Source organism: Mobula birostris, chromosome 14 (assembly GCF_030028105.1).
Source record: "Mobula birostris isolate sMobBir1 chromosome 14, sMobBir1.hap1, whole genome shotgun sequence".
Classification (NCBI taxonomy): domain Eukaryota; kingdom Metazoa; phylum Chordata; class Chondrichthyes; order Myliobatiformes; family Myliobatidae; genus Mobula; species Mobula birostris.
The window spans coordinates 76,824,786-76,838,410 of NC_092383.1; the positions used below are offsets into that span (position 1 = coordinate 76,824,786).

General features: G+C 43.0%; 1 protein-coding gene across 5 annotated transcripts in view; it reads right to left on the minus strand.

The window, feature by feature from the left end:
- The window catches only part of magi3a (membrane associated guanylate kinase, WW and PDZ domain containing 3a), a 142,695-nt gene that overhangs the window by 26,283 nt on the left and 102,787 nt on the right, over positions 1–13,625 (minus strand). For all 5 annotated transcript variants that reach the window (XM_072278708.1, XM_072278707.1, XM_072278706.1 and 2 more), the window contains 5 exons: positions 12,560–12,672; positions 10,971–11,153; positions 9,307–9,912; positions 2,758–2,789; positions 1,535–1,697 (listed from right to left, as the gene is read on the minus strand). In XM_072278708.1, coding sequence (XP_072134809.1) covers positions 1,535–1,697; positions 2,758–2,789; positions 9,307–9,912; positions 10,971–11,153; positions 12,560–12,672 — 1,097 coding nt within the window. The remainder of the gene's footprint in view (positions 1–1,534; positions 1,698–2,757; positions 2,790–9,306; positions 9,913–10,970; positions 11,154–12,559; positions 12,673–13,625) is intronic.

Consider the following 13,625-nt stretch of genomic DNA (forward strand, 5'->3'; position numbering starts at 1 on the left):
ACTTTCCTGTAATACCATGAGCTCTTAACTTGGTAAACAGCCTCATGTGTGGCACTTTTGTCAAAAGTCACCTGAAAGTCTAAATATACAACATCCACTGCATGCCCTTTATCTATCCTACTTGTAATCTCCTCAAAGAATTCCAACAGGTTTATCAGGCAAAATCTTCCCTGAAGGAAACATGCTAACTTTGCCCTATCTTGTCCTGTGTCACCAAGTACTCCAATAACCTCATCTTTAACAATCGACTCACAACATCTTCCCAACCACTGAAGCCAAGCTAACTGCCCTATAATTTCCTTTCAGCTGCCTTGCTCCAAGAATGGAGTGCCATTTGCAATTTTCCAGTCTCTGGCACCATGATTTTTGAAAGATCATTGCTAATGCCTCCACAATCTCTATCAGAACCCTAGGGTGCAGTTCATCTGGTCCAGGTGACTTATGTACCCTTAGGTCTTTCAGCTTTTTGAGGACCTTCTCCCTTGTAATAGTAACTGCACTCACTTCTCTTCCTTCACACACTTCAACATCTGACACACTGCTAGTGTCTTCCACAGTGAAGACTGATACAAAATACTCATTTAGTTCATCTACCATTTCCTTGCTCCATTATTTCTCCAGCCTCATTTTCTAGCAGTCCTATATCCACTCATCTCTTTTTCTTTTATATACTTGAAAAAGCTTTTACTATCCACTTTGATATTGTTTGCTAGTTTGCTTTCATACTTCATCTTTTTCTTTCAAATGATTATTTTGGCTGCTCTCTGTAGGTTTTTTTTGTATAAGCTTTCCTCATCCTCCATCTCCCCGCTAATTTTTGCTTTGTTGTATGCCCTCTTTTTCTGTTTTTTTACATTAGCTTTGACTTCCCTTGTCAGCCATGGCTGTACTATTTTGCCATTTGAGTATTTCTTCGTATTTGGAATACATCTGTCCTGCACCTTCCTCATTTTTCCCCAGAAAGTCACGACGTTGCTGCTCTGCTCTCATCCCTGTCAGCAGCTCCTTCCAATTTACCTTGGCCAACTCCTCTCTCGTACCACTGTAATATCCTTTACTCCACTGAAATACTGCGATGTCAATATTATGAAAAGGTATAGGTCAGTTAGAGTATTGACAACCTGGCCCTATACTTTATCCAGCAAAGGGTGACATGCTTAGAATTACCTCAATGTCCCTCTTGTTTTTGAATATTTAGCATTCCACCCATAATAGTAAGTTTCCATTTGTTATATTTATTGTGTTGATCAGGACAGGAGAAAAATTACAATTTTCCAGACTCAGGCAGGTGCATCCAAGTCTTGGTTGGGTCAAATTCAGATCAGGAATTTACTTTTATATTTAAGTTGATCTCAACCCCCAGTATTTCCTTCAAATAACATTCATTTACTAACTGCATGATCTCATTCTCCCTGATCTCAAGAAGAGCTAGAACCCCAAAACGAGTGTGGATCCTAACACCGATTCTAGATAACGTACAGGTCACGGTATCCTAAACCAACTGACAGAGCACCACTTCACAAACATCACTTACGCCTGTTGTCGAACATCGACTTGGATTGTATGTACACCTCAGTGGGATCACGTTTGGGAGAGGAGGGCCTCACTGCATTGGGAGGGAAAGGCATGGGCTGGGGTATAGGGAGGCCTGGGGAAGCATTTTGGGAAGTTGTTTGATTTTCTTCATGTTCTGATGTCTAGGAAAGAAAAATCAGGAGATGTAAAACATTATTTGTAAAAATCCAAGTTACACAGTAATATAAGGCATTCATTCTCAGTCTGCACTCCTGGGGCGTCTACACATTTCAAGGCCTTTTCTCTCAGCTCCCTTTCTGCTGTAATCACTTACTCCTCTTCAACATCAGTGCTTTAATTCCATTTTTTCTTTCCATATTTTGGGTTTTAATCACCTTTTTCTTCCCACAAACCAAGGTCCATCCAACACTTCAAAGTACTAACAACACATATCAAAGTTGCTGGTGAACGTAGCAGGCCAGGCAGCATCTCTAGGAGGAGGTACAATCGACATTTCGGGCCCAGACCCTTCGTCACGTACCTTCCTAGAGATGCTGCCTGGCCTGCTGCATTCACCAGCAACTTTGATGTGTGTTGCTTGAATTTCCAGCATCTGCAGATTTCCTCTGTTTGCGGCTTCAAAGTACTAACGTGGTTTGTCCCACAACACAAGCCATTTGAACTACTGGGTTTCTTGTATTTTCATTTGATTTGTCATCTGCATTACCAGAGCATTGTGTTTTTCTTCAGGCAGCTGCAGATTTCTTGTTCATTACTGTTATAGCAGTCAGAGCTACACAGCACAGAACCAGGCCGTTCTGACCTGCTTGTCCTACCCAGGCTAGTCCCATTTGCCTGCGTTTGGCCATATACCTCTAAGTTTTTTCTAACCACGTACCTGTGCAAATGTCTGTTAAATCGTGTAATTGTACCCATCTCTACTACTTCCTCTGGCAGCTCATTCCATATACCAACCAAGTTCTGTGGGGTGAAGGGGGCGGGGAGAGTGCCCCTCGGATCCCTTTTAAATCTTTCCCCAACTGCATCCTCCAGAAACTTGGCTTGAAATCTAAACTGATATGGGAATAAATCCTCTACAAGGTAGATGCAGGAGATACTGATAGGCTGCAATTAGCTTGCAAGGATCCTCTCCGGCTCCAGATCACTATTCTGAAAGATACACAAGGAATATGAAGCTCCCCAAGTCCCGCCCCATCATCATGAGAAAGTTGTCAAACTTACAGTGTTAGGGATTTTAGTTGGTGATGGAGGCCCTGTAAAAACAAATATAAAGTATTAATGCAAAGATTTGGCACGACAACTAAAACTTTGACAAAGTTCTATAGATATGTGGTGGAAAGTATAGTGACTAACTGCCTGGTATGAAAACACCAATACTCTTGAATGGAATGTCTGACGAAAAGTAGTGGATACAGCCCAGTCCATCATGGGTAAAGCCCTCCCCCCCACTGAGCACATCTACACAGAGCATTGCCACAGGAAAGCAGCATCCATCATCAGGGACCCCACCTCCCAGGTCATGCACTCTTCTCACTGCTGCCACCAGCAAGGTGGTACAGGAACCTCAGGACTCTTACTGTCAGGTTCAGGAACCCCTTAATCATCATGCTCCTAAATCAGAGGGGATAACTTCACTCGCCCCATCACTGAACTGTTCCCACAACCCATGGACTCACTTTCAAGGACTCATCTCATGTTCTCAATATTTATTGTTCATTTATCTCTTTTGTTTTCTTTTTGTATTTGCAGTTTTTTGTCATTTGCACACTGATGCAGTCTTTCATTGATTCTATTATGGTTATTAGATTTATTGAGTCTGCCTGCAAGAAAATGAATATCAGGGTTTTCTATGGTGACATACACGTACTTTGATAATAAATTTACCTTAAACTTTAATATATTGTAAGAGCATAGAGAGAAATCAAGGTGGTGGAAGAAAAGGTGTGAGTGCAGGGCAGAAAGAGGGAGGGTGGAAAGCAGAAGCAAGGTGGTAGGAGGGATGGAAGAAAGGAGAGAGAATGTGAAGTGAGTCAATATAGTCAGAAAAACAAGAGAATGAGAAACCAAGTGTGGAAGATTGGAGTGAAATTGCAAGACAGTGGGGAAGCGGGAAGAGTGTAAGCCAAGGCCTTGGTGGTTGGGAAGGAAGTGAGCAAGTTAAGAGGAAAATGTTGGAGTGGAGCCAGAATTGAAGGTGGACAAGGCAGGCAACTGATTGCAGCAGGATGATCTTTTTTAAAAAAATCAGCTAATACACAACTGGCATCATAATGTGTTGGACTTTAAATAGTACATCTTTCATCAACGAGTACGCAGGAGCATTTTCCCAAGTGGGATTTGTATAGCAGTTCACAGCTGGAAGGGCTGACAACAGATTCATTAATACTATTTTGTGCTTTAATTCAGTACTCCACCTCCTCAAGACATCAATGTTACTTAAACAAAATAATTTCACAAGCTTCAGGCCTTGCGACTTTTCGGATACCTCACTTGAGGAGATGAATGGAGAAAGGACAAAGCAAGGCAGGGTGAGAAACAAGCAAGGTGGAAAAACAATGTTAACAGTAAGGATCAGTCAGAATGAAGCAACAGGACTTGGGGCTCACAATCCAGCCTATGCAATTGTACAGGTCTCCTCACAAGCCAGTATTTATTCCCAATATCCAACAGCCCTCAAGATGAAACCCTTGTCCTTTTTGATGGTCAAGGTTGGGGGCTTGGTATGTGCTCTTGGAGCAGCTTAGCCAAGCAACTCCAGTTATAAGATACACTTTCACAAAAAGAACAAAGGCTTCAGACACATGGGAGCACTCCAAGTCATATGCCATCTTGATTGAGAAATATATTGCCATTCTATCAATGGATCCAAATCAACAGTACAGCACACTATTCACCCTTCGGCCCACTATGTTGCGCTGACCTTTCAACCTACTCCACAATCTATCTAACCCTTCCTACTTACACGGCCCATAACTCTCTTTTTCTTACGCCCATCTGTCTAAGAGTATCTTAAATGCCCTAATGTATCAGCCTCTACCACCACCACTGGCAGTGTGTTTTAGGTGCTTACCACTCTGAGAAGAAACCTACCTCTGATACCTCCCCTAAACTTTTCCCGCTCACCTTAAAATATTAACCATTGTTGCCCTGGGAGAAAGGTGCTGGGTATCTACTTTGTCTATACCTCTCTTAATATTATACAGCTCTATCAAGTTGCCTCTCATCCTTCTGTGCTCTAGAGAGAAAAACCATAGCTCACTCAACCTTTCTGTAGAAGACACGTTCTCTAACCCTGACAGCATTCAAGTAAATTTCCTCTACATCCTCTCTAAAGCTTCCACATCCTTCCTTTATTGGGGTGACCAGTATTTGATCACCAGAACAGTGTGGTCTAACCGAGTTTTATAGGACTGCAACACTACCTCATAGCCCTTGAACTCAATCCCCTGACAGATAAAATTCAACACAATATGCCTTCTTAACCACCTTATCAACCTATGTGACAACTTTGAAGAATCTGTGGATTTGGACCCCAGGATCCCTCTAATCCTCCACTCTAAGGATCATGCCATTAACATTGTACTCTGCCTTCAAGTTTACCCTTCAAAATTCATCACTTCATACTTTTCCTGATCTCATCTGCCACTTCTCAGCCCAGCTATTAATGTCCCAATTGAAACCCAAGACAATACCATCCACAACACCACCAAACTTAAATGTCATCTGCAAACTTGGTAACCCACCCTTCCATTTCCTGCTCCAAGTCACTTATATAATAAAAAATATCTCAGAGCATGAGTCCCAGAACAGATCCCTGCAGAACACCAATAGTCACTGACCTCCAGATAGAATATGCTCCATCTACTACCATCCTCTGCCTCTTGTGGGCTAGCCAATTCTGAATCCACACAGCCAAATTTCCAAAGATCTCATGCCTCCTGACTTTCCAAATGGCCCTTCTATGGGGAACCTTGTTAAACATCTTACTAAAATTCATATACATCACATCTACTGCTTTGTCTTCAATTTCTTTTGCTACTCCCTCAAAAATGTCAATCAGGCTCACAAGGCATGACCTGCCCTTCACAAAGCCAGAATGATCATCACTGTTAAGGCTATACCTCTCCAAATGCTCATATATCCTGTCTCTCAGAAACCTCTCCATTAGTTTGCCCACCAATGATGTATGACTCGAAAAGCTATAATTCCCAGCATGATCATTATTACCCTTCTTGAACGAAGGAACAACAACATTTGCCATCCTCCAGTCCTCTGGTACTATTCCTCTGGGCAGTGAAGACAAATCATCAGTGCCTCAGCAATTGAAATCCTGGAATCCTATACCACAGCACTTCTTCAGAAGACTGGTATAAGTAACCATGTCCTCAAGGATTGTGCAATAAAGTCCTATCTTCTTATTGAAGATTATCTCCACAATCTTAATTTCAGGTCTGGTGGTTCACTAGGTATGTGGACCAATGTACCTCAACACAGTACTGTATGTAATCTCATGAATCTGGCAAATGAAATCAGAGATTGTGCCTAACCCATGAGATTACATATTGTGGTGGTGCTCTCTGCAGCTGCTGATAGGCCACAGTGCTTCACTGTGAGCTGCCAGATTCAATTTTCTTCTATTAAATTAAGCCAGGGATGAATACTAGCTTAATGAGTAGAGAAAGCCATTGAAAGGTCAAGGACTTGAAAGACTAATTGTCTCTCCACACAACTACTGCCTAACCCACCAAGTATTTCCAGTATTTCTGCTTTTGAAATGCAGAAGGACCAAGTGAAGCTAAACAAAGGTATTAACACGGAAAGGTCATATCATGGAATTACGTACACACTAAACACAAACCAGCATAGAACTGCAACTAACAGCAAAGGGGCAGTCCCTTCAGTCCACAGTGGTGTCAAACCAAATAAATTAGTCATCAACAATTAAATTAGTGTTCAATTATTAGTCATTTAGTAATTTGGTTGCAAATGAGGTTGAGAGAGAGAAAATAAATCAGCCATGATTGAATGGCAGAGCAGATTTGATAAGTCAAATGGACAAATTCTATTCCTATGTCTTATGATATTGGATAATTAAACAGCTGACCGAAAGACAGCTCCAAGAATATCCTCAGCCTCCATGATGACACCAGCATGAGAGTGCTGAAAGCTACAACAGCTGCAACCATCTCCAGCCAAAAGTGCTGAGTAATGCCCTATGATAACTTACATTCTCCACGAACCTGCCAGTGTTTAGCAAATTTAATTCACTTCATAGAACAGTACAGCACAGACAGACCCTTCAGCCCATAATGTGCTGAACCAATTAAATTACTAATCAGTTCATGAGATATAAAAGTCTCCAACTGCAACAGACACAACAAAAGCTATAAACCAGTTGACACCAATGCAGCTGTTCTGAGAAACCAGCTGCATCTCTAGGCTGGCTGCTCCAGAAGATCTACAAAACCAACCTCTAGTCCACAATGTGGAAATTTACATATTTAAAGCCTTGTTTACATAAAGGACAAGTTAATCTGATTACCACCCAGTTTATTATTCATTAAAGAGTGCCATACAAGGTGGTATTTGCACTCCAATAGCCTGTACATCAAAGCCCAGTTTCACAAGAATTTGAGGCACACCCATGTCTCAAGCACAGACCACATTTCCGGAGGCATGTTAACACACTCTGCCTTTCACATTAAGGAAAAATTTGTGAGTAGGGCATCAAACAGTAAAACACTCCAGTGGTCAGTGAGACCTTGTGCAACAAAGTTGGAGGGTAATCACCTCGCCCCAGGAGCTTCTCAGGGGTTGTGAAATGGCCTCAACCATCTTCAGATGCTTCAATGACCTAACTTCTACCACTAGTGAGGATGCTAACCAATGGCTGAATTTTTGCACAACTCCTTGGAAAATGAACCAGTGCAAAAAAAGTTTAACAGGAGAGACTGCAACCAACTGCTTTTGATATTCAAGGTCAATGACAAATATTCTCAAAGGGGGAGCGGATGGGCAGGGTTGGTGGGAAGCAAACTGGACCAACTGTATAAATACTACTGTTACTAAGTCAGGCTAGGGGCTAGATATTCTGAAGGAAGTGAGTCAACACTTGTGACCTCAAGGCACAAGTCAGGAATGTTATGGGATACCCAAGTGCAGCTGCCACAATACTTGAGCCTTAAAACCATCCATGACTGAGCATCACTTGACTGGTACCCCATCCACCACCCTAAGTATTCATTCCCTCGACGAATGGTGCAGCAAGTGGCATCTACAAAATGCACTCCAGTTATTAGCCAAGCCTCTTCAAGGAATATCTTACAAACCCATGACCATCACTATCCAGAAAGAGATAGGGCAGATGCAAGGAACATCAGTGCTTGCAGCTTCCCTTAAAAGTCATACACTAGCCTGAGTGAGCGTCACACTATTACAGTTCAGGGCGCACCAGAGTTCAGAAATCATTTCTGGCACCATCCATAAGGAGTTTGTATATTCTCCCTGTGAGCATGTGGGCTTCCTCTGGGTGCTCTGGTTTCCTCCCATAGTCCAAAGATGTACTGATTAATTGGTCATTGTAAATTGTTCTATGATTAGGTTAGTGTTAAATTGGTGGGTTGCTGAGCGGTATGGCTCATTGGGCCAGAAAGGCTTGTTCCATGTTGTATCTCTAGATAAAATTAGTATGATTGCTACATCTTCAGATTCTAAATCCTGGAATTCTGTACCAGAGAGTATTGAGAAAGGACCCTCACCAGAAGCACTGAATCCTTTCAAGATGTTTGCTCACCACCATCATCAATTGAAGGACAATTAGGAATGGCCCAAATTATACGCACTCTAGACAAGGACATTGTTTCTAAATTTATCACTTAGTTCATCCCAATGTTTAGCCCACTCTTCAACTACAGTTCCTGTCTGCACATTAAAACAAAAGGAAATATGGAGATCAGAGAAAGAGTAAGAAGACACGCTGGATTAAACCAGAATTGAGAGCTGAATATTTCATCCGAAATTTACTTGGTCTGACATGAAATTTTCTCTGGAAATTTCCCGTACATCAACAGTATCCAATTCCTATGATTGCAGTTTACTTTGTATCCTCTGTTCCAGAGAAGAGAATACTTAAACCTGTTCAATAAGTTTAAGTTCACAACTCTGGTTTAACCCAGTAAGTCATACTACTCGTTCCCGTGGACACATAATTCCTTTTATTTTTAAATTGTAGAGAGGAACATCAAACTTTTGGCCCTCGATGTTGTGCTGACCTTTTAACCTACTCTAAGATCAAACTAACCCTTCCCTCTAGCATAACCTGACCATCTTAAATGCCCTTAATGTATCTATCTCTACCACTACCACTGACAGGGCATTCCATAGACCCACCACTCTCCACTTTTAAAAAAACATCCCCCATACTTTTCTCCAGACATTTTAAAAATCACACCCCCTCAATTTAGTCATTTGCACTATGGGGGAAAAGTCTCTAGCCATCTACTACATCTATGCCACTTAGCATCTTGTACATCTCTATCATCAAGTCACCTCTCATCGTCCTTTGCTCCAAAAAGAAAAGCGCCATCTCACTTAACCCATCTTCATAAAATATGCTGCCAAGACTAGAGAGCATCTTGGTATCTCCTCTGCACCCTCTCTAAAGACACCACATCCATCCAATAGTAGTTAAAGACTCAGTGGGCTAAGCAGGACAATTCATTGGGATGATTCAAAAATTATTGGTGCAGTGTTAATAATGCAATAACAAACCTCCTCGTTGAACCAGCAGTGATATTTCACTCCCCACAGGCCAGTCCTTCAGGATCTCCACCACCTGGGCATGGCTCAGCTGCTGCATGCTCTGATGGTTAACCTCCTTGATGACATCACCTTTCTGTAGACCTTTGCACCACTGGCTGTCTAGGATCATCTTCACTTTCTGCCCGGCTGGGCTGTCCGCTATGGCAAAACCAAAACCTTTTGGCCCCTTGAGCAGTGGGATGGTGAGAGTCTCAGGCTGCGAACCTGCCGATGAGGTCATTGACGATCGGTCTTCAGTCAGGCCCAGGTAAGGTCCGTTTAAGCGTTCGACACCACCCGCTGGGGCCTCTCTCCCACTGTGGTCCGGGAGCCCGGCTGAGGTCTGATGGCTCTGGGGGGCACTTGCCTGTTTTGCAGCTAGAGGCAGCCCGTCAAGGGCGGGAGTGGCACTCACTACGTCGATGGTTGGCACCTGCGTGTCGACGGGAAGTGGGTAGCCGCGACACAGAATCAGCTTCACTGTCTGGTTGATGGGAACAGACTGGAAAAGCTGCACAACGTCAGCATGAGTCTGCCCAAGGACACAAGTACTGTTTATGTACACTATTACATCACCTGCAGATAAAAGCCCAAACGAAACAATCAGATTAATGTACACCACATTAGGGACTTGTTAAGGCATGTCCCATGAGGCAATGCCACAGCTTTATCCACTCTAAAATAAACATTGAAGTAAATTAATAACCAGGTGATAAAGCAGCAATAAGAAATACTGACCAACTGCTCCTGTCTCCTGCTCCAATTCACACCTACCAGTTTACCTCTTAAAAAGAACTTCAAGAAAGGAAGCATAGCCTCCAGACAGAGATTCAACACCCCAATGCCACCACACTGGATCCCAAAGTTCCTAACTTCTCTTCTTGTGCTCCACTCATTTCCGTTCCTTCCTGCGGTCACACTCCTGATCTCTCTCCCCTCACACATATCCACATGTTTCGTTCCCCCTAGGTTCGTGTGATTTCCCATTTCCTTTTTTCAATTTCCCTTGCCTAGATTAATTCACCCCGGACTCATTCCTCCCACTTCCACCACGGTCCACGTTTACTCTCCGACAGTTCTTGGTCCATTTGATTCCAGTCCTTTGTCTTCCACCTTCCTGCATACTGAATGCAGCGCGATAGCGCAGGGGTCAATACAGTGGTCTAGTGGTTAGTGGAATACTTTACAGCACCAGCAATCACCGCTCAGGGTCCAATTCTGTGAGGAATTTGTATGTTCTCCACATTACCTCATGGGTTTCCTCCAGATGTTTTTGTTCTTCGCACATTCCAAAAATGTATGGTTAGGGGTACAGTATTGAGTTGTGGGCATGCAATGCCAGCACAAAAGTGTGACGACACCTGTGGGCTGCCTCTGGCACATTTCTTGGACTGTGTTGGTCAATGATGCAAGCCAACACACTTCACTGTATGTACCGGACCTTAAATCTTTCTTTCTCTACTCCCCTTAACCTCTTATCTCCTTTTTAATCAAAAGTTCTACCCCATTCTCCTCACTTATTATTTCCCAGCCTAGCTCTCCACAACACTCACCCCCTTGCCCTTTAATGTATTACTGTGGGGAAGCCCTGCTGTTAATGCAAATTCCCAAAAGTTCCAGAATGGGACACTTGCCTGCCATCATGTTGCCATCCTGAGCAGCTGGTCCATCTTGAATCACATTTTTCACCTGCAAGAATTCATCTGGGCTGTCTCCACCAATGATTGTGAAACCAAACCCCATAGCACTCTTCTGAAGTGTCGTCCTAATGAGCATTCCCTGAAGGTGCGAGGGATCCCGCGTAAACATTGGTCTCTCTAATGCAAGGTGGTTGTTGGAAAGAGAAGCAAACAAAGTATATTTTAAGTGGTGACTGGGCTCAAAATCAAAATTTTTTCAATTGGATTTGTTCTGTGATTGTATTTGAGATAAAGTGACTGGGAGAGGAGGAGAGCGGAGGAGAGAGCAAGCAAGAACGCAAAAGTGGAAGGGCAAAAAAAAAGGAGGCAGTGTGGAGGTGGGTGAGTATCCTCAGCTTAAGTAATCAATTTTCTAGGCTAGAGTCTCTTGGTTAACTTAAAGCAATGATCTGTCAGCTCTTTCTTTATAAACCTACCTTTGACCCGATACTTTATTTTTCATGTTTCATTGCTGTTTGTAGAGCTGGATGTTTCAGTGTACAGGAGAGTTTACCTCTGTGCACATTCCAGCTGCTATTGCTTCCATATCCATGTGTTAAAGAGGGGTGCAAAACCACTGTGTTCATTTGGAAAGTGTCCGAAGCAGAAAGCTCAATATTTCTTGAAATTATTTCCTTTCTTAATTTTGGAGCAAAGCTTACAGAAACAAGACAGCGATTAAATGAAAGGGCGTGTGTAGATTTTTATTTCACCCGAGTCATAAAAACCTGTTCTCATTTGGCATGTGCTATCTGATAACAAATTTCACTTTTAATTCCCAAGATATTTGAGCGGGCAGAAGAGGGGAGGACTGTGTGCAGGGCAGTGACATATACCATGGGGCGCCATGACAGCATAGGGGTTAGCACAGTGCCATTACAGCTTGGGATGTCAGAGTTAGGGGCTCAATTCTAGCATCCTCGAAGGAGTTTGTACAACCTCCCTGTGGAATGCATGGATTCTCTCTGGGTGCTCTGGTTTCCTCCCACAGGTTATTTAGTCATTGGAAATTGTCCCATGATTGAGACGGGGTTAAATAGGTGGATTGCTGGATGGTGCAGCCTGAAGGGCCAGAAGGGCCTAGCCCTAATGCGCCGTTTCTCTAAATAACTAGAAATAAAATAAGGCAGGACGAGGCAAAAGTGGAAAGAGTAGAGAAGTGGATAAAACTACAGAGGGAGAGAGAACAAGAAAATCTGATGCTGGAATCCCCTGTCATGAAATTTTATATTTAATCAATAAGAAATTAAGGAAAATAAATGTGAATTTGCCAGACAGACATCAGATTTTAACAAATGGTTAAGTGCGCATGCTGTATATTAATGAACCAATACTTGTGCATTTTTTACCCTTCAACCAATACCCGTGCCCTCTGATACTTTATCTCGGGGCTTATGGTGAGAGCTTGCATTTGGAAATTCGGCTGCTTTTACTGGAATCAAGCAACCTTTTATGGGATTTTAAATGACTTGGGATGTCAGGAGGTGATGGAAGGACAAATACAGATGAAAGGTTTTTTCCTTCCTAAATGCAGACCGCAGTACCTGGCCGCTGATCCCCGTGCATCGCTCGCTGACTGTCCCGATGATACATCAGCTGCTTTTTCCGCTTTGCTTCAATGACTGGATTCTCAAACTGAGTTCTCTGGTTTACATGGCTAAGAGGTTCAGATGGGGTGACGGGAAAAAGGCAAAGAGAACAGTCTGAGCAACAACTTGCACTACGACCAACAAAGTTTCCGGCAGATTCTGTAATACACTCATCTGTAACAGAGACTGTCAACAAAGCCCTGCACGATGGCCCACCTTTTCTCAAAATGTAAAGAAAACACAAGACACTTGATCAGCTCAGTAAGTTACCAGAAGGATCACAGCATTAGAATTATCCACAGGGTGCCAAGTTGTTTCAGAACAGAATCAGGTTTATTATGTCATGAAACTTGTTTTGTGGCAGCACTACAGTGCAATAGTTAAAATACTATAAATAATAGTAAGAAACATGTACAAAAGATAAATTAGTGAAAGACAGCAAAAATAATCAGTTCATTGCCTGTTCAGAAATGTGATGGTAGCAATGAGAAGGGGGCACGTACTGGGCGGTGGGGATCCTTAGTGGCCTTACGAGAGAAAAAAGCTCCAGAGTAATATTGACATTCTTTCTCCAACTCCCATCCTATCCTCAAATTTACCTGGCCCATTTCCGACTCCTCCCTCCCCTTTCTCGATATCTGTCTCCACCTCTGGAGACAGTTTATCTAGAGCATGCCCTTTTCATCAACCCTTGACAAACCCACTGATACTCACAGCTAACTGGATTATCCCTCTTCGCACCCTGTCACTTATAAAAATGCCATTCCCTTCTCTCTGTTCCTCCATCTTTGCCTCATCTGCTCTCAGGATGAGGCTTTTCATTCCAGAACTAATGAGGTGCATTCCTTCTTCAAAGAAAGGGGCTTTCCTTCCTCCACCATCAACGCTGCCCTCACCCCATCCTGCCACACACTCCACTAGGGACAGGGCTCCTTTTGTCTTCACCTACCACTCCAGTAGCCCTGCATCTAGCACAATTCTCCTTGACTTCTGTCATCTCCAACAGGATCCCACCAAGCAT